The 26,330-nt window shown below is 51.8% G+C and overlaps 1 protein-coding gene and 1 long non-coding RNA gene across 2 annotated transcripts in view; one reads left to right on the top strand and one right to left on the bottom strand.

Moving 5' to 3' along the window:
* Positions 1–25,462, bottom strand: part of LOC140617907 (uncharacterized) — a 71,998-nt gene extending 46,536 nt beyond the window's left edge. The window contains exons 1-2 of the long non-coding RNA XR_012018058.1: positions 23,503–25,462; positions 18,869–19,114 (exon numbers count right to left, since the gene is read on the bottom strand). This is a non-coding gene — a long non-coding RNA (uncharacterized lncRNA). The remainder of the gene's footprint in view (positions 1–18,868; positions 19,115–23,502) is intronic.
* Positions 1,846–25,050, top strand: RHCG (Rh family C glycoprotein). The gene is made up of 11 exons (XM_072799761.1): positions 1,846–2,125; positions 10,359–10,545; positions 13,017–13,167; positions 16,581–16,728; positions 17,591–17,757; positions 19,280–19,417; positions 19,602–19,738; positions 20,053–20,177; positions 20,395–20,468; positions 23,674–23,766; positions 24,601–25,050. Exons 1-10 carry the CDS (start codon positions 1,939–1,941, stop codon positions 23,740–23,742), a joined length of 1,383 nt encoding a protein of 460 aa, XP_072655862.1. The 5' UTR covers positions 1,846–1,938; the 3' UTR covers positions 23,743–23,766; positions 24,601–25,050.
* Positions 25,463–26,330: the final 868 nt, after the last annotated feature.

Genomic DNA, 26,330 nt, shown 5'->3' with positions numbered 1-26,330 from the left:
ATTAAAAATGGTATAGAAGAATGAGAATACAGGAAATGTTTACAAAATACTAAGTGGATAAAGTAGCTAGATATCAGTATTACAGTATGGATTTCTTGTTCCCTTTCTCTGTCTCATGTTAGGGTTGTCCATAGGTAGAAGAATTACAGCTGGTTTTCTTGTTACTTTCTGTATTTTCCAAAATCTCTACAGTGTTACCTTTTTTAATTTTTAAATTTATTTTCAAAGATTTTATTTATTTGAGAGAGAAAGAGAGAGTGCTCACGCACACGAGTAGGGTGAGAAGCAGAGGGAGAAGCAGACTCCCCTCTGAGCAGGGAGCCCGATGCGATGCGGGGCTCGATCCCAGGACTCCAGGACCATGACCAGAGCAGATGCTTAACCCACTGAGCCACTCAGGTGCCCCGAGTATTTCCTTTTATAAAGAAAAATTAGAAAATCAAATTTATTTTTAAAAAATATAGACTAAGCATAGATTTCACTTAAACCAAAAAAAAAAATTTTTTTTTTCCACCTAAACCCTCTGGTTTCTTCACCTGAAGATCACACATCTTAACCAAAAGATAATTCCTGATCAAGCTCAACTAAAAAAAAATATATATATATATATGTGTATATATATATATATATGTAAAGAAAGTCTAAAGGCCCCTGCTGTTTATGCTCCATTTATCCCATCTCCACCCCAAGTATCTGATCTGCCCTTCTCAGTCCTGCCCTGTGTCCTGAGCAGCTAACCCCCAGGGACTGTGTACCTGTGGCTCCCTTATCAACTGGGAACAGGTAGGGGTTGGAGTATTTCTTCTCAATTCCTATCCTATCTATATCTCCTTTTATGGTGATGGCTACACTGCCCCCCCCCACACACACACACACACTCTACTCTCTGACCCGCTAAGGACTATATATAAATATATATACTATTTCTTAATACCTTCCCCCCCTTTTTTTTTCAGGAATAATTTTAGATTTACAGAAAAGTTACAAAGACAATACAGAGTTCACCTTTACCAGGCACTCTGTTTCCCCTTCTAACATCTCACATAAGTGCCTGGTACAGTCGTCACAACCACAAAACCCACATGAGCACAATAACTATTAACTAAACTTCAGACCTGGGGCACCTGGGTGGCTTAGTGGTTGAGTGTCTGCCTTCCACTCAGGGTGTGATCCTGGGGTCCTGGGATGGAGTCCTGCATCTGGCTCCCCGTTGCTGTAGGGAGCCTGCTTCTCCCTCTGCCTATGTCTCTACCTCTCTTTGTGTCTCTCATGAATAAACACTAAAATCTTAAAAAAACAACAACAACACTAAACTTCAGACTTTATGTGGATTTCACCGGCTTTTCCACTAACATCATCTCTCTGTTCCAGGATACAATTCACCAATTGTATGAACTGTCACGCTTCTTCCAGGCTTCTCTGGTCTATGCTGGTTCTTACACTTTTGTTGGTTTTTCATGTACCCTGTAGGAACTTTGGGATCAGTAAAAGGGAGGGATGGTGGTGATGCTGGTGATGCTGGTGATGCTGATGAGCGCTGTCGAGGAATTCCTCCGTTCTTCTCTCTGTAGGAGGCAGATAACCTGGCCTTTTCTGTCTCGGATCCTGATGCGCGGAACAAAAAGGGAAAGGCAGGCTGCGGGGAACGGAGGAGATCCACCGAGGTTGAGGCGCCTCCATCCCCTCCCACTTGCCAGCACTCTCCGCCCCTGCTCCCGCCGCGGGGCCCCCGACGGGAGAGGCTGGGGGGCGGGATGGAGGCGAGCCCCGAGCCCGCGGTCCCCTTGCCGGTTGGGCGAGCGCGCGGGCGCACCCGGGTCAGCTGTTCCGCCACCCGACGCGGCCGCCCCGCCCCTGCCCGGGTCTTATAAGCCTCCCCGGCCTGCGAGCGTCGGTCCGAAGTGCCCGCCGCCCTCCCTGGCCAGCGCCCCCCGCAGCATGGTCTGGAACACCAATCTCCGCTGGCGGCTGCCGGTCACCTGCCTGCTCCTGCAGGTGGCCCTGGTGGTCCTGTTCGGCGTGTTTGTGCGCTATGACATGGATGCCGATCCCCACTGGATCGACAAGAAGGAGGCTGAGAACTCCACCAGCGACATGGAGAATGAATTCTACTACCGCTACCCGAGTAAGTCTGGCCACCTCGCAGGCAGGTTCCCGGAGGCAGGTTCCGGGGCCGAGCTCTGCCTCACCGCGCACCTGCGGGGCCTGCTGCTCCTCGGGAACAGTGGGTGGGCCGGGCAGGGTGGAGGAGGCAGCTGCTCACAGCCCCCTGGCCCTCCCCACCCGGCCTCCCCACCTGGGCACCCGCCAGGCTCTGCAGAGCACGCTTGAGAAGTGGCCACATGTGCACCAACTCCTTTTCCCTGTGTTCAGGTAATAGGGAAAACTCACCAGGGGGAGCTCACTGGGGGTGCCATCAAAGGCCTCCAGCCTCCCTGGCATAGAGCCCTACTTGTCCTGAGTCCCATCTCAGTCACCAACCAGGGAGTGAACCCGGCTCCCTTGTCCAACTGTGCCCGTACTCTCCACAGAAGGGGGTAGGTCCCATGTCACAGGCTGCAGGATGGCTCGTTGACCTGCCAGTCCTGCTGTGTGGAGAGGCATGTGTGGGATGGTGGCACCCACCCCCTTCTGGCTTGGAGAGGAAGAACAACATCCTGAATTCTCTGGTGTCTGTGGTGCTGTGGTTAAGGGCATGGCTTTGGAATCGCCAGACCTCACTTCTGTCATGGTTCTGCCATTAACCAGGTGGGTGACCTTAGGCACGTGTCCACCTCACCAAGACTCCATTTCCACATCTGTCAAAGAGAGACAATAAGAGCACCTGCCTTAAAGGGCTGGGGTGAGGCTGGTGTGACACAGTGCCTGTCAAGCTCTGCCATGGTGCTGGCCATGGAGCCCTCACGTCCTAATGGAGCAATTACTGGAGAAGCACTAAAGCACAGATGCCCTAGGATTCAGGAGTTGGAAAAACTGGCTCAAGGTCACTCAGGTTGGCCCAACCTCCAGAGTCTTAGCCCAGGGCTCTTTCCATGCCCTTGCGCTTTCTGATTTTCCATGCCATATACCAGCAGCTGATGACATTCATTCCAATTGTTGGTGCTCACATGGTGGTGGACTGTTAGTCTCGGCAGGGACTCTAAAGCTTATCAGCAACAGCCACCTATGCCAACTAGCGTTCCCTAGACTCCCTCAGTAATGGGAGTCTTTACCTCCAGAAATAACATTTTACCTAGATCCAAACAAATAACTGCATACATTCAAGACGGCGACCTGCATGAATAAAGACAAGGGTGAGGGGGATGCCAACTCAGTGGGAGCCAGCCATATTAAATGGTTGCCAGAAAGCTAACCCAACACAGTCTACAATAAGAGAAATATGGTGCCTAGAAGGAGGGAAGTGACAGAAGGACAGTGTGCCTTGTGCTGGTTGAGACCACAGCCTCTACTGGGCTCCACTCAGGGTCATGTTTTAACAGATCTTAACAGCTGTAGCCTTAGAATTTATCTCCAAATCTGCCCTTCACGGACCCCTTTACTCTCCTTGGACTGACCCAGCAAATGAAGAGGCAGGCAAGCCTGAGGTCCTCCTTTGCCAGTTCCACTCCTTTGCTCTCGTTCTTGCTTATCTCTTAGCCATAAAGCCAGCCTCTCAGCAAAGCATGGGAGGCAAGGTCTTCCATGGGCTTCGATAATTAATAGGTTCTTTGATGAATCCAAATGATGGAAAGTCTCAAAGCCCTAAAATAATAGGAGCTCAGAACCTCCCCAAAGAGGGGTGCAGTCCTCACATCTCCTCAGTACCTATCCCCACTCCGTCCACATCCACCTTCATTTATTCAACAATCGCTTACCTATAGGGTGGCCATATAATTTCTCAATTGACACTTTTGAGAGTGATGAGGTGAGGGAGTTGTGCTAGTATTAATTTGCCAGGACACAGATGTAAATCATGACTCTTCCAACAGACCAAGATTTATGGCCACTCTGGATGTGCATCCTGGGTCTCTGACCCCAACGGGCTCCCAGACTCATCGAGAGCATCCCCATACCCTGTCCTCAATGGTGTCAGTTTCTCTAGGCAGAAGAGATCTGAGACAGCTTCCTGCAAGGAGGTGCAACAGTGAGGAGGGGGGAAGCAGGGCAGGCTGCTGGGAGTGGTGCAGAGTGGCCCAAGGGTAGGGTTTGCAAAAGGGAAAGAAGGGAGGTTGCTAAGGGGGATGAGACAGCCCCAGCCATGAAAGAGGGCTTGAGTTTCTCCTGCCATTTCCCCTATGGGTGCTAGGAAGCTCTTGGTCATCACATAGGAAGTGACAGAGAGGAGAGAAGTACAGGGAGAGACCCTTGGCCTCAGGATTCCTTGGCAAATAGTGGAACAATGTAAGATAGCAGGCATGTGTTCTCTCCTTTGACACCCCCACCACTCCACAAGGAGGGCACTGTTGGGACTTCCATTTTACAGACAAAGAGACTATGGCCAGAGAGGCGGAGTGGCTAGAAAACCAAAGAGCCAAAGTAGGACCCTGGGCTCCTAGACCTCTCTCCTTCATCCTGGCTCATCTTCCCCCTCTCCTCTTGCCAGATCCTTTTCAGGTCCACTTGGTCATTGTGGTTATGGTCAGGAGTTAGAGAGCACATAGCCTCTCGGCACAAGTGGGCTCCAGTGTGGCAATTCCCAGGGGCATGAGATGAGGTCAGACCCTTGTGGTACCTTCTGGGCTCTTGGGTCTTAGCTGTCAACATAATACCGGCATGGGCCCCATTCCTACCCAGGGGATTAGTGTAGCCTGCTGGGCATCTCTGGTTTCCAGAGGAGTCCAGCTCCGACTGGCTCAGGCTGGGGCTCAGAAAGGCCTTGGGACTGCTTCCCAGGCATGGGCCCCTTGGCAGGCAGCAGGCACAGAGCCAGCTGGGGACCTGCCCTGGCAGTGCCCTCAGAAGCCTGTGCTACAGGCACTGGCTGCTGAACACAGAGCTTCCTCATGGGCTGCTGCTCTGGGACCTATGTGGCTGTTGGCTGTGTGTGTGTGTGTGTGTGTGTGTGTGTGTGTGTGTGTTGGGGGGGCGGGGGTTGGCCCGAGGAGGAGGAGCCATCGGAGTCTAAGATCCTAAAACTTGGCAGAAGGAGGAACAGGACACCTTTCTAGGAGATGACCCAGGGCAGAGGATGCCATAGTTTCAACACCTGAAAGACTGTTTCGTGAGGCCACAGCAGCCAGGCTCACTCTGCAATCCTGGGAACTGCATCTCAGATTCAGCTCCATTTAATAAAGGACAAGCTCTCCCACAAGCAGAGAGCAATGTAACATGGACTTTGGAATTAAGCGGATCTGGGTCCATCACTTAAGTGGAGTGAGCCTCAGTGCTCATCCATGAAGTGGGAATGTTATTTAATGCACTGGCTTTCCAGGAAAATTGAAGATGGCAGGTGACTGGTGGGGAACATCTGGTGGCATGAAGTGAAGGGACAGTAAATGCTGGTGTCAAGTGTCCTCAGAGGGGAGTGAGTGCTCCAACACCGACGGTATGTGAGTGGAGGCCTAGCGTCTCTTTAGAGATAGGGCCAAAGAACCTCTCCCTGAATATTAGTTTCAACGATGATAGCCTTTAAATTCCTTTGTGCTCTCCCCACTTACAAGTGCTTTTTGCATGCTCTGTCAGGCAGGGCATTTCTTTCCATCTTGTGGTGTCAGAAGTGGAGGTTAGAGATTTGCCCAGGACTCTCAGCATTGTGTCAGGGGCACAGGCAGGGACTGGTTGAGCCATCCCACCCCACAGCCCACCTGCTTTCCCCCCCAGCCTCTGGCCTCTGCGCCATCGCCAGGAGACTGTGTGGTGATGGGGTGGTTCTGTGGTTGGCTCTGAGATGTGGGGGAGGTAGGCACAGAGCCTTGGGGGAGCGAGGGACTCAGCCAGGAGGCCTCAAAGAAAGTTTGGGCTGGGCTAGGCTGGACTACAAAAAAGGGGAAGGAGACAGCACCAGGCTGCACCAGGCAGGGCACCACTTTCTGTTCTGGTGCAGCAGGGTGGAGGAGGGTGCTGTGATCCAGCAGCATGGGAAACTTTGTCCTCAGATTTCAGAGATGATGCTCCTTTCACTAGGGACCCATCCTGGAGTTAGGGGAGAGTGTGAGCTAGCAAGGGGTGAAGAGTGGAACAGCTATGCGCTGGTGCCTCCTGGTGGCAGCTTTCGTGGCTGCAAGCCAGCATGCCAGCCGCGCTCCATGATGGTGGTGATTGGGTCTCCAGGTTGAGAGGACAGATTCTGGGCAGAGCAGGGCTGCTTGTGTCACCCCAAGGTGGGGAAAGAGGGAGAAGGGGAGGTGTTTCATCAACTTCCACTCAAGTTGCCAACTCAGTGCAAAACACAGGGAGAGACTTGAAATTTCGAGAAAAAGAGAAATAGTGAATTGGTCGATTGCCAAAGAGGCAGGCCTATACCCAGGGCTGGATGAAGTCATTAAATGTGCACCACGAAGCTCTGGGGTGAGCACTACCCGAGCACAAGTACTATCCCCACTTTACAGAAAAAGAAACTGCAGATCAGAGAGATTATGTCCTTCCCAAAGGTCACACAATTGGGATCCTCAAACCATGACTACTAAACGCAGTTTAGGTAGCCCCAAACTTTATAAAACATTAATTAATCAAGTAGTAGGTTGGGGTTCTAAATTAGGACCAGTTTGGGAGATAAGCAGAAAGGGAGCAAGCGAAGGAACAAGGAGGTGCCCAAGGAGAGAGAAGCTGGTGTCTGTGGGCCTGAGGTGGGAGCAAGGGAGAAAGAGACACCCCCAGAGAGAGGCAAAGAGAGACATCAGGACACCCGGGAGTTGTGGAGGTCAGAGAACTGGCGAGACAGGGCAGGCAGGGACCGTGCACTGAGAATGGGAGTCAGCCCTGAATTTTCAGATATGCCCCAGGAGGTACCCCCCACCCACCACACCCACCCTCAGCCCCTGCCCATATGGTTCCTTTCTGCCACCAAACTTCTGTGACACTCCTCTACCCAGGGGCTCCTCCCACCCCCTGCCAGCGCCTTGCCTTCCCTGTCCGGCCTGCTAGCTTCAAAGGCAGGCCAGCTCTCGACTGCTGTCTCCCCATCAGTGTGCCTACATTCTGAGTCACAGCTCCATCTGCGGGGCCTGCCCCGTCTCAGGTCCCCGCACCACCCCGCACAGCCAGCCTCCCTTCCTTCCACCTGCCCTGCCACCCCTCACGACTCCCCAACCCTCCCCACTGTGGTCCTCTGAACCCCAAAGCCAGCACTAGACCCAGCCCCCCCCTACAACCAGCTCCTAATTCCCTGCATCTATTAGCAGCAGCCCTGCCCTCCTGCCAGCTCCTATCCCCACTGCTTGGAACTGTAGTCTGAAAATGTCACCTCCCTCTTTCACACCTCTCCTCCAGTCTGCCACCCATCCGTTCTTCCCAAGAATAACCATAATGCCACGTATGGTGCTTCACACGCATTAGCTCAGATTCCCCCACAACAGTTGGAAACGTGATAAACCATAAAACGCGATAATGCACGAAAATCAGCTGCATGCATCGTGAAACCTACACTGAGCTGCTGTTTGTTCCTGCAAATTTGCACAGGCCTCCAGACAGCAGCTCAGGGCACCACACTGGGGTGAGACTCATGGCTCTCCTGCACCAGCTTGTATGCCCTCCACCCATACGTATCCTGCAGTGTGCCAGCGCCTCTCCCCTAAGCCACCTCCAGGTGGCCACTAGCCAAGGGGGCCATGGGGCGGGGTGGAGATGGGGGGACAGAAGGGGCAGCTGGGAACAGGCAAGGTTAGGGCCGCTGGAGCATAAGCACTGCTGCCCCCACCTTAGCCAGGCTATCTGCCCCCGTGGGCAGGAGGTGTCAGACTGGAGAGAACCTGCAGCCTCTCTTGCCCGTGAAATCCTACCTGGGGCTCATTGACTGCTGCTCAGCTGGCACCCTTGGGTACTGCTGAGGTGACAACAGTCATCATTCATTCACAGATCTTTACAGTCTCCAGGGCACTCTCACAGGTGCTGGGGACAATGGGGCCGAGGAAAACAGGCACAGCTTCGCCTTCTGGGCATTTACCACTCTAGCGGGCCAAACATACCCAACTGCAGACTGTAATAAGAGCAAAAAAGGGGGCACCTGAGTGGCTCAGTGGTTGAGCGTCAGCCTTCGGCTCAGGTCATGATCCCGGGGTCCTGGAATCGAGTCCCGCATCAGGCTCCCCATGGGGAGCCTGCTTCTTCCTCTCCCTGTGACTCTGCCTTTCTCTATGTCTCTCATGAATAAATAAAAAATAAAATAAAAAGAACAAAAAGGAAGGAAGAGGGGGCTGGGAGGGGGAGAACCAACTTTAAACTAGAGAGTCCAGTAGGCCTCTGTGATGAGCTGACGCTTTGTTGAGAACTGCAGGAATAGAGGTCATTGGCTGTGCTGCAGGAGCAGCATCCCAGGCAGGGCAAGGCCACAGGCAGAGACCCTACAGTAAGGGTCAGTAACCACCTTTACAGCTCTCCTTGCATGCCACCTGCCCAATCCAGGATCCAGTTTGGAGCTAGGTATTGAACGTACTTGGCATATTTCTTTAGCTCCTTTTAACCTGGAATGTTTCTGCAGCCTTTCTTTGTCTTCCACGACATTGACATTTTTCAAGAAGACAGCCTCACCACCCCCCTCCTTTCTAACAGTCTGTTAGACGTTTTACTGTTTGGTGCTTCCTCGTGAGTAGATGGGGCTAATGCCTGCTGGGCTGGAAGACCATACAGGTGATACGTCTTCTTCAGAGTATCACATCTGAAGGCCCGTGATACCCACCTGTCTCTCATTGGTGACGTTAATTTTGATCACCCAGTGAAGATGTAGTCCTGTTTCTCCACTCCATAATTTCTGGGTTTTTTTTTTTTTCAATCCCTTGCAACTCACATCTAAGGGAGACTCTTGAAAACAATGCAAATGTTCTGCTCTTCATCAAAATTTCTCCCTGGATTTAGCACCCACTGATGGAATCTTTACTGTGAAAATCACGATTTTCCAACCTCAGTGCTCATTCCACATTTAACTGTCTGGCCCTCAGCATTCTGTTCCAAGCAAGAGCCCTCCCCATGATCTCATTTTTTTCCTATTCTGAGTTCCTATTTCGTAATGCTTTTAATTCATTACAGTACATAATTTTGGTGCTCAAATCGTCCCAGATTTGGGCAGTGGGAAACCTTCAATCTGGCTCCTGTGGCATCTGTAGTTCCTCTTACGGCCTTATATTTTTGTAACTGTTTCCTAAAGCACTTGGCTATTATTTTCTGGGACTCTAGAATTTGTAGAAAAGTTCAGAATTAGGGCAGCGCAGGTGGCTCAGTGGTTTAGTGCTGCCTTCGGCCCAGGGCCTGATCCTGGAGCCCCCAGATCGAGTCCCACGTCAGGCTCCCTGCACGGAGCCCGCTTCTCCCTCTGCCTGTGTCTCTGCCTCTCTCTCTCTCTGTGTCTCATGAATAAATAAAATCTTAAAAAAAAAAAAAAACAAAACTCAGAGTTAGCCTATGCCTAAGTAACAATAAATAAAAATAAAGCAACAGTAAATAATGACACTTGTCCATTTTGAGCAAGTGGGACAGACACTGCTAGGTGGTTTACCCACACATCCACATTTAATCTCTGCAGGCTTTGTGAGAAAGTATTACAGAAGGCACTAAGACCTAAGGATGTTACCTGACTTTCCAGAGTCATCTGCCAGATGGAGGAACTAGGATCCAAATTCGGGTCTCGTGGTGCAAGAAAGTGCACTTGCTGGGGGTGGAGGTGGAATGTGACATTCGTGGGTTGAGGGAGGTGATCAACTCATGTGCTTGGCCCCTCAGGGACTCAGGCCCAGATGAGACTAACTTCTCTGTACTAAAAAAATGGAGTTGAGGAGCAAGGCTGCAGAGAGTCTGGGTTCTAGGCCCTAGATTCTAGGTGTGAGCCACAGCCCGGCCCCAATTTCAAATGCCCAGCTGCCCACCTCCACCCTGGGTGAGGGTGGAGAGAGGAGGCTGTTATCTCCTGAGGGAGCGCTCAGGCATTTGTTGGCATCAGAACAAGCGGTCTAAAGTGTGGGGGATTCACCTCGGTCCCCCCAGCCCAGCCCCCTCCAGAGGTCCTTAGGACAAGATAGGGGTAGTGGCTGTTCTATGGCCAGCAGAACTATTCATTGACTGCACCTAGCCCCGGGATCCAGATGCAGGCAGAGGTGGGGAGGGGGCTCCGGAGGCAACCTGGGGGGTCGGTGGCCCCGGAAGACAGAGGCACTGCGCCAGGCAGCGCTGGCCCAGACCCAGGGCGAGGGAGGGCTAGGTCACCGAGACCCCGGACTGCGCTCTCCCCACAGGCTTCCAAGATGTGCACGTGATGATCTTCGTGGGCTTCGGCTTCCTCATGACTTTCCTGCAGCGCTACGGTTACAGCTCCGTGGGCTTCAACTTCCTGCTGGCAGCCTTCGGCATCCAGTGGGCGCTGCTCCTGCAGGGCTGGTTCCACTCCTACTACCGGGGCTACATTCGCGTGGGCGTGGAAAAGTGAGCGGGGGCGGGGCCGGGGCCGAGGGGGCGGGGCCGGGGCCGAGGGGGCGGGGCCGGGCCGGGCCGGAGGCTGGGGGGCGGGGAAGGGGTGGAGTGGGGCTAGGGTGAGAGGCGGGCCCCGAGGCCCGGGGCGGGGTCTGGAGGCGGGGCGGATGTGCAAATGAACACTCCTTAGCCTGCTGGATGTGTTTAGAAAAAGAGAAAACCACGTTCAACGTGCAAACCCCTGCTGTCACTTAGAGGGCACCCACCGGGGATCATAGACCAGGTGTCTGAAACGTAAAACATTTGCCAAATACTTGCCAGATATTACTTCACACAAGCCAATCAGTGAAGCCATGACTTAAGAGAAACTGAAACTGAAAAAAAAAAAAAAGACTAGATAGAAGATGTGTTAGAACCAGTAAGTTAGTGTTTTGTATGTAAGATCTTTGACATGCATATCACCATGCAGTTCAAAACACACAAGAAAGTCTCAGTCTCAAAGCCCGAGACCTAAAGTATGGAAACACCTGGGATATCCTTGTCACCCAAGCAAAAGAGCTGTGGCTAAATGAAAAACAAAAGTATACGACTTTTTAAAAATTGTCAAAGGGAATTATCATACACTTATGAGCTGGTGAGTTTTTGGTGAATCAGTTATTTGGCAAGTTGGTCACTTGACAAATTGAGTTTTGGCAAATTGGCTTTCAGGGAATTGATTTTCAGCCACTGAGCTGGAGCCAATTCTTGTGCTAAGGCCTGGATGACCCGGTTGTCCCCAGACCCTCCTCCTGGCTTCTGCCCTGCTGAAAAGTACCCCAGGTCCCACCTGTAGGGGGATGCCCTGTGCAGGCTCTCCCCGAGCCTCTGGGGACCTCCTGAGATGTGACAGGCAAACCTCTATCTCCTGGCAGCTGATGGCCCAAAGTACGGGCCTCTCCCTCTCTTTCTGAGGTCACCTCTGTCAGATGGTCTTCTGGCTACAGTCATGGGAACATGAGCAAATAACTCAGCCTCTCTAGTAAGCCTCTCTGTTCCAACCCTATCATGTGGCTAGTAATAGTACCTGTCCCCTCGGGTTTGGGCATGGCACAGGAAGGCATATGCAGTACTGAACAAGGGTATTTCAGTGCCTGGCACTTAGTAACTGCCATGATTCATTCAGCAGCAAACAAGGCTCATAGTGGAGGAGATGTTCCAATGAATATCCTCATCTTGGGAGGGACCCCGACAGAGCAGCCCCCATTCTACACCCTGGCCCTACAATTAGCTGGCTTCTCACCTCTCGCTCCTGATTCTCTCTCTCTCTCTCTCTCTCTCTTTCATACACACACACACACACACACACACACACACACACACACACCTTTCAGCATGGGGCAAGGGGCCCTTCCTCTGGATGTGAATGGGTTGAGAAAGTAGCCTCTACTGTCCCTACACACCTTGCCCCACTTCCATGAACGACTCTCATGACTCTGTCTTGGAATCCAGGACAGCTTTGCTACTGGCTGAGCCCAAGAAGGACTGGATTAGGCAGGCCTTCCATGTGGATGGAACCAGGGTCTCATCTGGCTACATGACATCTACCTGGATGTCCGCCTCTTCATCAACCCTCTGCTGCCCAGCTGGGCTTTCAGGGTCCAGACTTTTTTTTTTTAATAATAAATTTATTTTTTATTGGTGTTCAATTTGCCAACATACAGAATAACATCCAGTGCTCAAACCATCAAGTGCCCCCCTCAGTGCAAGTCACCCATTCACCCCCACCCCCCACTCTCCTCCCCTTCCACCACCCCTTCAGGGTCCAGACTTAAGGAGAACCAAGATGCTCCTCTACCTCTGTTCTCTCTGTTGGTCTACCTACCCCCTTCTACCCAGCCCCCAGCTCCCTACTTCCTGCAGAAGGGCCTCTCTCTCTCTTCCCTGGACACAGAACCTCTCTCCTAGGTAAGGTGAAGAGGAGGTCATGAGAGCTCAAACCCAAGCAGGGGCCTGGTAGCCAGCAGGAGAGGTGTGTATAGAGTGAGAGATAAGGGTCTGGAGGCGGAGACCACATCTGCATGGAAGAATCGAGGAAGATTTCCTGAAAGAGGAGGGAGTCAGAAGAGGTTCTGGAAGAGCATATAGAGGATGGAGGACAGGGCAAGCCCCCAAATATGGGGGCATGTTCCATAACAGCAGCCAGACGACCTAGGTGCCCTGAACACAAGCTACCTGCAAGGAGCACTGGGATGGGGGCCATGGAGGAAGGGTATGGCATCTGGTATGGTCACTGCTGTGCTGGCCCTTTCATGTGCTATTTCTTTTCATTCCTAGAGTAGCTTTAAGATGTGATATGCTCATGATCACACCATGAAACTGAGTCTCAGAAAGGTTAAGCCATGAGCCCAAATTCACAGACGACGAACGTCCAGATTCAACCTGGGGACTTGGAGTGCCACTTTTTGCTGTTGCCTCAGCACCTCCCCTGACCTGTCTCCCCACAGCCTCATCAATGCGGACTTCTGCGTGGGCTCTGTCTGTGTGGCCTTCGGGGCAGTTCTGGGCAAAGTCAGCCCTGTTCAGCTACTCATCATGACTCTCTTCCAAGTGACCCTCTTTTCGGTGAATGAGTTTATCCTCCTCAATCTGCTAGAGGTGAGCAGGGCTCAGAACTGGGTGGGGGGATACTTGGGGTAACAGCAGGGAAGGAAAGAAAGAGAGGGCTTGGGAGGCATGTGAGCTGGATTCAATTCAACCTTGGCCAGTCACTTAACTTTGTGAGCCTCAGTCTCCTCATCTCTAAAGGGAGAGTGATGACACTTATTGGACAGGGATGGTGGTCCACCCAGCAAATCAGTCCAACACCTGGGCAAAGCAGCGGTTCCTCCTATAGTGGTTTTCTCCCTCCTTTCTCTTTCCTGCATATTGGATGGAAAGAATGTGTGTTCCTGTACCTGCTCTTGAGCACACACACACCTCATTCCCAGACTGCTCTGCCAAGAGAAGGATCCAGTGTATTTTTTTTTTTTTGGATCCAGTGTATTGGGGGGGGGGGAGCACATCTGTAAGGGAAGATCTGTAAGGGAATGGCCACAGTGAACATGTACAGCTGCATAGGTTGCACACTGCACAACTCCAGAGATGACATTCACATGGACTATGGCAGGAATCATTCCCCTGGAATTTGGCCAATTCAATGGCCCAAGTAAGGGGCACCTTAGACCTCGGACTCTAGCTCAGATACATCTTTGGCACCTTTGCAGGATGCCACCCATTCAGGGACTTCATCCATTTCTTAGCCCCCAACTCCTCTACATTTGGATTCTGCCTGGAATATTCCCACCCCCCACAAGGAGTAGAAGTGTTTTTTTTTTTTTTTTCTTTTAGGTCACACTACATTCAGTCATTCATTTTGCCATTTTCTTCAGCTACCAGACTGGCCCAAACCACCATATCTCATCCTCCTAACTCATCTCCCTATCTTCATCCTTGCCCCACTCACTACCTCAGGCCAATCTCCATGGAGGCCTGTCAATAATGCATGTAAGACCATTCTCCTGATTAAAACCCTCCAGTGGTTTTAAAATTTTACTTCGAGTAAAATCCAAATTTGCTATGAATCCTCACATGTTCTGCCCCTAGCCTTTCCTTCCAAGCTTATAATCTACTCTCTCCTCATCTTTCTGTGCTTTGGCCACACACTGCTGTCTGCTCCTCAACACATCAAGCTTGGTTCCACCCCTGGGCTTTTGCATTTGCTACTCCCTTTGCTTGTAATGCTCATCCCTCACTTGTTTTCATTACTGAGGTCTCAGATGGAATATCACCTCTTCAGAGAGGCCCTCCCAGATTCTCCCCCCACCCCACAGTGTTGCCCTCTATCTTACTGGCCCCCCTACCCCTAGTCACTCTCTCTCACATTGACTTGGTTTATTTTCTTTGTAATGTTTCTCTTTCTCCAATAAACTTGATCTGTCCAGACCATCTGTATCCCCAGCACCTAGTTCAATGCCTAATAAGTGATCAACAAATATTTGTCAAGTAAATGCATTTTGGAGTCTGACTGCATGGCAGGTAATGCTCCAGGCACTGTGATACAGAGGTGGGCAGGCCTCTCACTTAGACTCCAAGGAGCTCGCAATCTAGTGAGGGAGCCAGGAAGTAAATAGACAGTAACCATGCAGTGTGATGAGGAGTGGGGTCAGATCTCTGTGGCATAGAGGGAGGATCCCTGAATCAGCAGGGCAGGTCAGGGAGGCTTTCTGGAGAAAGATATGTCAAAGCTAGAAGTCAAGTGGGAAATAACCAGGTGAAAGAGTATGGCAGAGGGAACAGTGAGTGCATAGGCTTTGAGGGAGGCCCACTGTGAAAGGTCTCTGGTCTCTGGTGGCTCCACCTGGCTGGAGGAGGGGGGAGCAGGAAAGGCTTGGAGGGATAATGAGGGGGGAGCATGGATCATCAAGACTCCTGGAGATGGCATTAAATAGTCTCAACTTTTGTCATTGGGAGCTATGGAAGGTTTCAGACAGGGGAGCAGCACGGTCAGACACATGTAATGGAAATGCTGCTTTGGCTGTGGTGAGGAGAACAGCTGGGAGCAGAGAGCCCAGTTAGGAGGCTGTCCTTGTCACCCTGTGAGAGATAATGGGACAGGGACTGGGGTAGTACAAGGAGATGGTGGTAGTTCGACAGATATAAAGAAGCTGAGCACACTGGCCTTGGGGTCTGGCTGGCGTGGGAGGTGTGGAGAAGAAAGAAGCTAGTGGGGCCAATGGGCATTATCTGAAATAGGCTGATAATGTAGTATCTTGGACCTGAGTGAAGAGGCCCTCAAAAATCCTCTCAGCTTGCTACAGAAATTCTTTCCATGCACGACAGCCTTTGGGCCTGTCTCTGTGCCAAGTCAAAATACAACAATCACTGCTGACATGTAAGGAGCACTTGCCTTTGCCTGGGCCCTGCTCTGAATGAGTCACATGGCTGATCTCATGCATCCTCATCTCTGAGATAGGCGCAATCATTACTCCCACTTTACAAAAGAGGAAGCTGAGGTCAAAGGGCTTACCCCAGGTCCCACAGCCAGTAGAGGCACCTGCCAGGCTGGTAACCAGGGAACCCAGCTCCATCAACCACTAACTCCACAACTAGCTGTGTGACCCTGGACAACATGCTTACCTCTCTGGTAGGATTTCCCCAACTAAAGTAAAGGAGCGAGTGTGATTCTGATGAGAGTTTCCCCCGAGATTGGTATGGAGTGGGGAGGAAGAAGATGCTATAAAGAGGGGAGGTGGGGACATGGGAAGGAAGGCCAGGTCAACCAAGCACCTGCAGGGTACTAGGCGCTCACCAGGTGCTTTACACGAGTTTATTTTCACCATCCAGACAGCCCTGCTAAGTCACTGCAATCTCCCCCACTTTGTGAATGAGGTACTTGAGGCATAGAAGGGACAGAGGAGGAAGAAACCAATCTGTCTGCTCTGACTGCAGGGGACAGAGGGGAGGAGTGTGGAGATGGGGTAGGCGGGTGGGGGTAGGACAGCTGGGAGGTGTAGGGCAAGAACTGTAGCAGGATGCTGGAGAGATGAGGAGTGACAGTGTAGATGGCATGATGCTGGGTTGGGAGTGGTTGGGGGGGAAGAAATGTGGAGAGGAGAGGCCCAGAAGGAAGGGAAGGGCTCCCAGGAATTAAGATACGGTGGAAGTTAGTGGCTGACAAGCCAGGTAGGGGGCGGCCCTGGGTTTTAGCTCTGCTTCTCCTCTTCCCACTCTGTGATGGAGCATCCAAGCCGTATTTCCCCATCTAGGCGCAATGCCATCTGCTGGGTGAAGATGCTCTGGTGTTTTGCCGACAGGTTCACAGCCTGGGCTCAGGGATCCCCACTTTCTCCCCTTCCCAACCAATTGGTCTGTGGGGGTCCTGGGCTTCTGGAGTCAGAGACAGATGGAGTTGTGTGTGTGTGTGTTTGTGTGTGTGTGTGTGTGTGTGTGTGTGTGTTTCATGGGGGAGGGGAAAGAAAGTACCAATAGAGGGGAGGGAGAGAAGAGCCTGACAAATCCCTGTACCCCAGGTGAAGGATGCAGGGGGCTCTATGACTATCCACACATTTGGCGCCTACTTTGGGCTCACAGTGACCTGGATCCTCTACCGACCCGGCCTACATCAGAGCAAGGAGAGGCAGAGCTCTGTGTACCACTCGGACCTCTTTGCCATGATTGGTGAGAGCTGCTATAATGATTGAGGGCCACCTTGATGGGTGAAGATGGCCATGATGGATAAGGGCCATCATGATGCCTGAGGGTTGCCATGCTGGGTGAGGACCTTTATGATGGGTGAGGATCACCATGAGGAGTGAGACCCACCATAATGGGTGAGGGTCTCCATGAGGAGTTCAGGCTGCCATAATTACACCTGATCCCCACATGGTCTGGTGGGTGGAAGGCAGTTCCCTTTGAGGAAAGGGCAGAGAGTGTTGCCTGTATACACCTTGAGGATCCCAGATGTTTGTCCCTTTTTCCTATGGGGCTGGAAGAAGTTGGTCTCTCATCCTGTTTTCCCTAGCATCCCACAAAGCAGACGAAGTGGTAACCAGGAACAGGTCACTCCATCCCCTAGGCTAGTATAAGGTGTGAATTCCTACTTTCTATGTCCGTTCATTCCAGAGAATACATATCAACCACCCACTCTGGTCTCCTAAAACCCAGCCTTGCCTTCAAGGAGCTCTTCACAGGGTGATGGCAGAGATGGCAATGTTACCAGATAATCTCCCTGCAGTAGGGAAAAAGATCCTCCCTCAGGGCGCCATGGGAGTAGGGTGGGAGGCATTTAGCCCAGTTATGGGGCCAGGGTAGACTTTCTGGAGCAGAGTAGAGGGCCAAGTGGAAGTTAGGTAATAATAAGTAAGGCGAGGAGGATGTTCTGGGAAGACTCCACAGCATGAGTAAAGCTGCAGGGGTGTGAAACTGCTGGGGCGTGTGAGTCATAATGACATCTCTGGAACTAAGGACAGGATGTCTGCCTGAGCTCTGTGGGTCCCATCTAACACCTCCTGGGCCCACGGGCCCTGTCTGGTCTGGCCAGGCACCCTCTTCCTGTGGATGTACTGGCCCAGCTTCAACTCAGCTGTGTCCAATCACGGAGACGCCCAGCACCGAGCTGCCATCAACACCTACTGCTCCTTGGCAGCCTGCGTGCTCACCTCAGTGGCACTATCTAGTGCCTTGCACAAGAAAGGCAAGCTGGACATGGTGAGCAGTGGGGGGTACCCTGGAGAGCTCTGGGGGAAGGTGTGAGTATGACCTGAGCCCACTGGGCACTGATCATCAGGCTCTACCAGCAACTCTGTGAGGCAGACAGCATCAGGATTATCACACCCATCCTACAGATGAAAAAACTGAGTTTTGGAGAGAAATTATTTGGTCAGATTCCATAGCTAGTTTTTGGCAGAGCCTAGAGCCAGATTCCCAGATTCTGTGACACTGGTTGCCCTGGATGAGTGGCTCTTCCTTCTCATTTTCCTTCTCCCCACCTCGGGTGCTGACACCTCTTCTGGGCTGAGCACCCCATCAGACCTGCCCAGTAGGGTTGTCAGGGGCACTTCCCCTCTGCCAGGCTTTGGATCCTCCAAACATTGGCCCTCAGACTTCCTTTTTTTTTTTTAAGACTTTATTTATTTATTCACGAGAGACATAGAGAGAGAGAGGCAGAGACACAGGCAGAGGGGAAGCAGGCTCCAGGCAGGGAGCCCAACACGGGACTTGATCCTGGGTCTCCAGAATCACACCCTGGGCGAAGGTGGCGCTAAACTGCTGAGCCACCCGGGCTTCCTGCCCCTCAGCCTTCCTAAAGCTGCCTTCACCTGCCCCATGCCATATACTCAGAAAGGGAACTCCTTTGATGCCCGTCCACTCCCCTGGGGAGGTTTATAGGGGGGTATGGTTTCACAGTGTCCTCCCTCTCACACCATTTGGACAGATTGTTCTGTCACTAGTGGGGAGGGGCCAAGCCCCATAGGAGTTGATAGATTTTTCTATAAAAAGAAGACCACCTCTATATTTCATAGTCTGACACTAGCTTCTTGACACGGGTATATGTGTGCTGGAACACTGCCAGGAGTACCTGTTATTCCACGATGCTGCCATGAGCCCCTCGATGCACTGGACACTCACCACACAGAGAGGTAGGGACACACGCATCAGGGGGAAGAGAATCAGACACACGCTGACAAGGACACAGAACAGATTCAAGGTCAAGGGCTCTGGCTCCGCACAGACCTGAATCAGGATACCTCTCTGCCTCTTGCTAGATGTGTGGTTTCCCTTCTCTCCTCTGCAAACATCCAAAGAGAACTGTTCTTACCTCCTGGGCTTTTGTAGAAATGTACTGATATCATTCCCATGGCAGGCAGCATAGCACCTGGTGCCGGTAGGGCCTCAGAGAAAGTCAGCTGGTCCTGTTGTATGTCCATAGATGTCAGCGCGGGCGTTTCTGCACGTAGGCCCCACAGGTCCTAACGTCAGCATATATGCGTGTAGGGACCGTCAGACGTGCACGCCTGAGCATACAGATAGAGAGGGAACGTGCAGACATGCCAAGAGGGCTCACCTGCAAGGACACAAGTACATTGATTTGTGCCCATGGGAAATGGCCAGACTGCTGGTGCAGCACACATGTGCACATATGCACCCGCACACACACACACACACTCACAGAGTGTGCTGGGCTCTGGGAGAAGACTGAGCCCCAGCCCACCCTGCCTGCCCCACCCAGGTGCATATCCAGAATGCCACGCTTGCAGGAGGGGTGGCCGTGGGGACGGCGGCTGAAATGATGCTCATGCCTTATGGCTCCCTCATCGTTGGCTTCATCTGCGGCATTGTCTCCACCCTGGGTTTTGTGTACCTGACGGTGAGGGGCCCAGGTCAGGGGCTGAGGGCTGGAGAATCCGGGGGCCTCTATGTTCCTGACAGGAGGTGGGGGGCTCCCTAGGGAAGGGGCTGGAGGCTGGAGAATCCTGGGGCTCCATGTATTTGCTTCCCCCACACCCTTGCCACAGCCCAGGGCCTGAGCAATACCTGTCTCTCCTATCCAGCCATTCCTGGAGTCCCGGCTGCGGGTCCAGGACACATGTGGCATTCACAACCTGCATGGCATCCCCGGCATCATCGGCGCTATCGTAGGTGCTGTGACAGCATCCTGTGCCAACACTGATGTGTATGGAGTAAATGGGTAAGTATGGAGGAGGTGCAGGGGAGCCTGAGCTCCCTCTGTCCTTCATTCCTCCTTCCTGCTGCTCCTCTGGGGTCCAACAGAGTGTCTCTATCCCTAACCTTCCCCAATCTGAACCACTGTCCATGGGCCTCTCTCCCCAACCTCTGTTCTTCCTCAAGCGTCTTAGGGACCATCTGATCTGTCCACTGCACATGGGAAGGTTCAGGGCCAGGGTTTATGGAGCCTTGGTGCCTACCCACATTTGTGGGGCGACTGCAAGTGGTTTCTTGGCCTCTCTGTGGAGCCCTGACCTATCCCGATCTCCACCCCAGGCTTACCCAAGCCTTTGGCTTTGATGGATTCAAGACTAACCGGACCCCAAGCATGCAGGGCAAGTTTCAGGCTGCTGGACTCTTTGTGTCCCTGGCCATGGCCCTGGTGGGCGGCATCATCGTGGGTGAGTGGAAGTGGCTGGGCCAGAGAAGGTGGGGCTGCTATGGGTTGGGCACCCAAGAGCATGTACCAGATGTCAGATCAGAGCTCCCAGGAATCCTCTGTACTTGTGGCTGGAGGACTGGGTTGTGTGTGTGTGGTGTTTCCTAGCTAACGGGAAAGGGCGGGGTAGGCTGAGAGGAAGGGGTTCCTGACCTCGTGCAACTCCCAACTCTCTCTAGGGATTATTTTGAAATTACCGTTCTGGGGACAACCTGCTGATGAGAACTGCTTTGAGGATGCGATCTACTGGGAGGTGAGTTCCAGGGACTTGCTCATCTGCACAAAGGGAGATATGGAATTCTCCACAGACCCTGCCCATTTCAGCCGGGCTGCTAAGGGACTAGAAGCTGAGGGTTGGGAACAGAGCCTGCATCACCCTGCTCCTCCATCCAGAGGCTGTGTCTCCTGGGAGCTGAAGGCTTTATTCTAGAGCAATAATTCCCCAAGTGTGGTCCCCTGTGCTCCCCGGCAGCAGCATCCGAGAACTTATTAGGAATACAGATTCTTGAGTCTCGCCCAGATCTCCTGAATCCCAAATTCAGGAGTGGGCCCCGGCACTATGGTTCAACAAGCCCTCCACGTGTCTCTGATGAAAACCACACCTACCTCTGAGAACCATGGCCCTTCCCTGTTCGTTGAAATCACCTGGGAAGCCTTAAAGACACTCCAAGCCCAGGCCTCAGCCACAAGAGGCTTGGAGTTCATTGGTCTGGGATTAGGGCCTGGACATTATAAATTTTTTTTAAAGCTTCTCCAGGTAAGTCCAATATGTAGCCCAGGTTAAGAACCACGATGTGGTGTTCAGCTTCAGACTTCATAAGAACCACCTGGAGACCTTGTAAAAATGCAGCTTCCCAGGCACCCAGAATTTCAATTTAGTCATCAGTTCCCAGATGATTCTGGTCTAGAAATGGGGTTCTGTGACATTCCATTGCTTTAAGCATCCAGAGAAGTATCAGTACAGAAACCCAACTTGAGAACCATTGTTCTAGAAGCAGAAAGTAGTAGGGTGTCACAGAACTCTGTTTCTTTTTAACTTTTTTTAAAAAAAGATTTTATTTATTTATTTGAGAGAGAGAGTGAGAGAGAGCACAAGCAGGAGGGAGAAGCAGACTCCTCGCTGAGCAGAGAGCCCAATGAGGGACTTGATCCCAGGAGCTCGGGATCATGACCTGAACCAAAGGCAGGTGCTTAACTAACTGAGCTGCCCAAGTGCCCCTGTTTCCTTAAAAATATGCCACAATTTGGGTTTTCTGTGACTTCAGGCAGGCCCCCCTTCTGAGGGATCATTGTTAGAGATGTTTACCTGCGTTAGATGGTGCGGGGTGACAGCTATCTGCACTTCCTTCTCCTCATGACCTCATGACCTCACCTATGTCTGTGGCCCCATGACAAAGATCTGCCCATTGCTGCCTTTCATATGGCTATTTTTAAAACTACACCAGAAGTTTTCCAAGTAATTTTCACTGATATCCAACTACAAACCAATTTCATGTTCATAACTAATAATGCTTTTGAATTCATTCACTTTAAATTATCTTTTTATTATAAAATAAGTAGAAGCCCATTAAGAGAAATCTGGAAATAGGGAAAAAAATAGAAAGAAATCCCATCACCCTCATTTAAGGACTACTAATATTTTGGGTATATGTCCTTCTAGTCTTTTTTTTTTTTTTTAATCCAACCAGATTGGGATGCCTACGTGGCTCAGTGGTTGAGCATCTCCCTTCAGTTCAGGTTGTGATCCTGGGGTTCTGGGATTGAGTCTCACATCAGGCTTCTCAAAGGATGCCTGCTTTTCCCTCTGCCTGTGTCTCTCATGAATAAATAAATATTAAAAAAAATAATCTGCCCAGATTTTTCTTACACAGCAGAGAGTATTTGCCCAATTTGGGATCCTGCTGTCTATTATATAATATTCTATGTTATTACATTCTTAATAAACTTTCTTCTTTTTAGCAGCATTTTCATCCCATATTTACAGCCAGAATTTAAACTATTTTAAACACCACAATTAGAAATCACATGGCTGGGGATCCCTGGGTGGCTCAGCAGTTTAGTGCCTGCTTTTGGCCCAGGGCACGATCCTGGAGTCCCGGGATCGAGTCTCGCATCAGGCCCCTGGCATGGAACCTGCTTCTCCCTCTGCCTGTGTCTCTGCCTCTCTATGTCTATGATGAATAAATAAAATCTTTAAAAAAAAAAAAAAGAAAAACATTGCTAAAAAGAAAAAAAGAAAGAAATCACATGGCTCTAACACTAATGAAATAAATAAACTAAAAAAATCTTACCAATTCCCATACACAGAAGTTCACTCGTGGTTCTGTTTTGATCTTTATCATTTATTCTAAGTTCACACCTTCTATCTGCTGAATACCATTCAGTGGTGCTTGATTTGGAGATCTAATTCTGTGTCAGTGGAAGTGAGCCACCATCAGGTCATCCCCTCAGCCCCTGGAACTGGGTGGTTTACCTGGGAGATGAGGTGGCTTTCCAGAGGACAGAATGAGACAGATGTCCCCCAGGACCTCAGATGAGGTATAGATATGGATATAGAAATAGATATATAAAAAAAAGAAATAGATATAGGTATATATACACACATATATGTATGTTATTATTATATACATATATGTATACATATATGTATACATATACATACGTATACATATGTATATATACGTATAATAAATTAAATGTGTGTATATGTATGTATATATATGTGTGTGTGTATATATGTATATATAATTTATTTATTCATGAGAAAGAGAAAGGCAGGCACAGGCAGAGGGAGAAGCAGGCTCCACGCAAGGAGCCTGATGCAGGACTTGATCCGGAGACTCCAGGATCATGCCCTGAGCCAAAGGCAGACATTCAACCCCTGAGCCACCCAGGTGTCCCAAGATGAGGTCTTTAAGATCAAATCTAAGCCTTGAAGCCAAGACAAGGCTGATCCACCCCATCCCCACTCCAGTTACCCATCCATTTCCGGCGTCCCCTAGGTCTCACCCCACCTCACTTTTGGACCTGCCTACAGTGGGAGTTTGCCATGCTGCCTCTCCCTGGCACACTACTACTCATCTTTCAAAAGTGGGTTCAGCACAACCGGAATCTCCCTCCCCCCAGGCGTGTTAGGAGCCCCTTGTGTGCATTTACAGATCGTACTGTCACCGTGCTCATCACCTGAATGCTTTTCCATTGCTCTAAGTGGGACAAGGACCCTGTCTCGTCCTCGCAGTGCCCCAGCACCCTGGACAGTGGCTAACCCGGTGTAGGGGACACGATACCTGTGTAAAAGACGGCCCTGCTCTTCGGCATGCGATCTGCACAATGATCACAAGGTGGCGCTCGCCACACACCATACGCTGCTCAAGTCTTGCCCAGGCTGTTCTAGTTCTACCAGGGACACCCGCCTGGCCTGGGACAAAGTCCTTGGAGCTGCCGTCCTCTCTCTGCAGATGCCTGAGGAGCCGAAAAGCACGGTCTTACATCCTGAGGACTCTACCCTCAAGCCCTCAGAACCTTAAATTCCCGGGGCAGGTGAGAAGCAGGTGAGCACAGGCAGATTGTCCCCCGGGGGTGGGGCGGGCCAGCTCTAAGAACTGGATGCCACCACCAAAAGGGCAAAAAGAAAGCATAAGACATGAGGATGTGAGTTTCCACCCCTCCTGCCTGGATTGGAGTGGGCACACAAGGGTTGGTGGCCTCAGGATCAGATTCCTTGCAAGCCTAGCAGGCACACGAATATGTGGATGGCACTCTGACCAGGAAGGAATGTATAGGTCACCTGGCTACACACTTGGCTTTGCTGCTTACTGGTTGTGACTTTGAGGATCTCCTCACCCAGAGACAGAGCCCCAATTTCCAGTGGAAATGACAGTTCTGGCTCTATCCACCCAATCAGCTCAGGCTAGTTCTTCCTTCCTTTTCTACCTCCTTTCTTCTTCCCATCAGCTCACATTTCTTTGCTCCTCTGTGGAATGCACCAAGCCCTTTCTTGTGCCTTTGCATCTAACCCTCCAGAGAGCTCCACATGACAGGTGCAACTATTTTCCTCTTTCTAAGTGAGAAAATTAAGGCTCAGAGAAGTTCAGCCTCTTTGAGTCCACACAGTACACGTGGAGAAACTGGGGTCCTTGCAGGTCATTACCATTGCCTCAGTAGCACTATTTGATCCCCTTGGGGGCCAGAGCTTGGAAAGAGCTGTGTCTGGGGCAAAAGGCTGAGTGATATGGCAGGAGAGGATGTCAGGATTTAAGGATAGAGAAGAGCAAGGCTGTGATCACTTGCCTCTAAAGCCCACCCTGTCCTGAAAAGGTAAAGGTGCCCAACGATCTATAGCAGGACCCTACAATGGCCCGCTACTCTTGGCTTTCTCCCTGCAGGCTCCACAGACTGTCCTGGTGCTCCCAAAGGAGCGGTGCTGACCAAGCTGGGGACACAAGAGCAAGGCGAGCAGCACCCCACCTGATGGCCTGGCCCAGGGTGCCTCCCTTCCCTTCCCCTTCATCCCAGGGGGCCTGCCTGAGAATGGAGAAGGAAGAGTTATAGACAAAATGGGCATCCAAGCCAGGTTCTGGATGCAAGGAGGCCTGCCATCAGTGGTCTTGGTGGCCACATCTTGAGGAAAGCAGGCAGGAGAGGGACTGGGAGCTGGCAGTGGATCCGGGCCCTCCTAGGAGACAACTCAGAGGCCAGCCACCAACTGCTGGGCTCTTCCACTCCCTGCCTGCCCCTCAGCCAGCACCTCCCTTGCTCCCTGGGTCCCCCAGACCACTCTGTGCCACGCAGACGGCAGCCTCCATGAATAAATGTCCTTGGTGTTCTTTGTAGAATGGGTATGAATGCTCCAGCAGGGCCAATCTGAGGGAGAAAAGGACCCAAGAGGCCTGGCCTCCTGCCGCAGTCCTGACCTCCTACACCAAGCTGCCACCCACAATGCAAGGAAAATCATCCCGGCCTGAAGAGGAAGAATTTGGGGTGCTGGAGGCTGCCCCAGCTTGGTGCCCCCTGCCAGGCTCAGTTTTTGGGCTGGGGTCTCTCTCCAAGGCCCTTCCTTACTTCACATCAACCATCCCAGAAACACACCCATTGTGAAAACTGTGCCCTTCATTTGACCCTGTCCCATTACAAGGGCACTCAGGCAGGGTGGGAGAATGAGGGGAAGGCTCCTTTGAGCCAATGGCTCTACCCCAACCCTGCCCTCCTTCCTCCCTGCCAAGCAAGCCTTCCCTCCCTCCACAGCAGTTTAGGTCTCCCCACTTCCTACCGCCAGCCACCACCCTGGTCAGAGTAACACACACTTCGTACCCTTAGGGGGTTTACAGTGTAGCTCACAGGACCAACCAGACACCGAGCATCCACCCTAAACCCTGACCGCCATTCAATGCCCAGGGGGGTTCCCAAAGCGGGTCACCTGAGCAGGGTTTTGGAGGCTGAATAGGAGTTTACCAGAAGGATGGCACAGGGACAGCCCAGGCAAAGACCCAGAGATGGGAACCAACATAGCGAGCTTTGCTATGGCTAGCAGAGCCGTGAGGCCAAAGTGTGCCAGCTGGCAGACACGCAGCAGAATCCAGATCCTTTGTGGAGCAAAGACTCCAGGGAAGAAGGGGTGAGGGGAGAGGGAGGAGGTCTCTCTTGCCTCCAAATCCGCCCTCCCCGCCCCCCTCACAATTCACACATACATACACACACTCAGGCCTTCATTCTCCGTGCCGGAGCGGGGGGAGGAGGGAGCTGAAATGCAACCTATTCATGTTCCCGCGATGTAACACCCCTCATTTTCCATGCTGGGTAAAGACAAAAACCCTTTACAACCTGTTTCTGGAACTTGTCAGCAGCTGCCAAGAGGAGCATGTTAATTAAACGTCGGCAAAGATGGAAGCTGGAGGCGCCGGCTCTAATTGGACAGTTTGCTTCACCGGATTGAAAAACATTGTGACAAAGGAGGAGGTGCGCGGCGGCGCGGCAGGGGTGCGGCGTGGCGAGGAGCGGAGCGGCGGCTTTCATTTCCGCGGAGCCGAGCCCCAGCCGCCCGCCCCCCGGCCCGGCGGCCCCGCCCCGCGGCACGCCCCCGAGGGCGGGGGAGGGGCCTGGGCGCCGGCGGGACGGG

Source organism: Canis lupus, chromosome 2, assembly GCF_048164855.1.
Source record: "Canis lupus baileyi chromosome 2, mCanLup2.hap1, whole genome shotgun sequence".
In the NCBI taxonomy this organism is placed as follows: Eukaryota; Metazoa; Chordata; class Mammalia; order Carnivora; family Canidae; genus Canis; species Canis lupus.
This window is presented reverse-complemented; position numbering and strand designations above follow the sequence as displayed.

What these genes read in the sequence shown, in the direction of transcription:
- RHCG (XM_072799761.1), top strand. Translation starts at nt 1,939, where the DNA reads ATGGTCTGGAACACCAATCTCCGCTGGCGGCTGCCGGTCACCTGCCTG. An exon ending in AGAAAGGCAAGCTGGACATG is followed by an intron (nt 17,758 to 19,279) that starts GTGAGCAGTGGG and finishes TGCCCCACCCAG; the next exon opens with GTGCATATCCAGAATGCCAC. An exon ending in TGGGTTTTGTGTACCTGACG is followed by an intron (nt 19,418 to 19,601) that starts GTGAGGGGCCCA and finishes TCTCCTATCCAG; the next exon opens with CCATTCCTGGAGTCCCGGCT.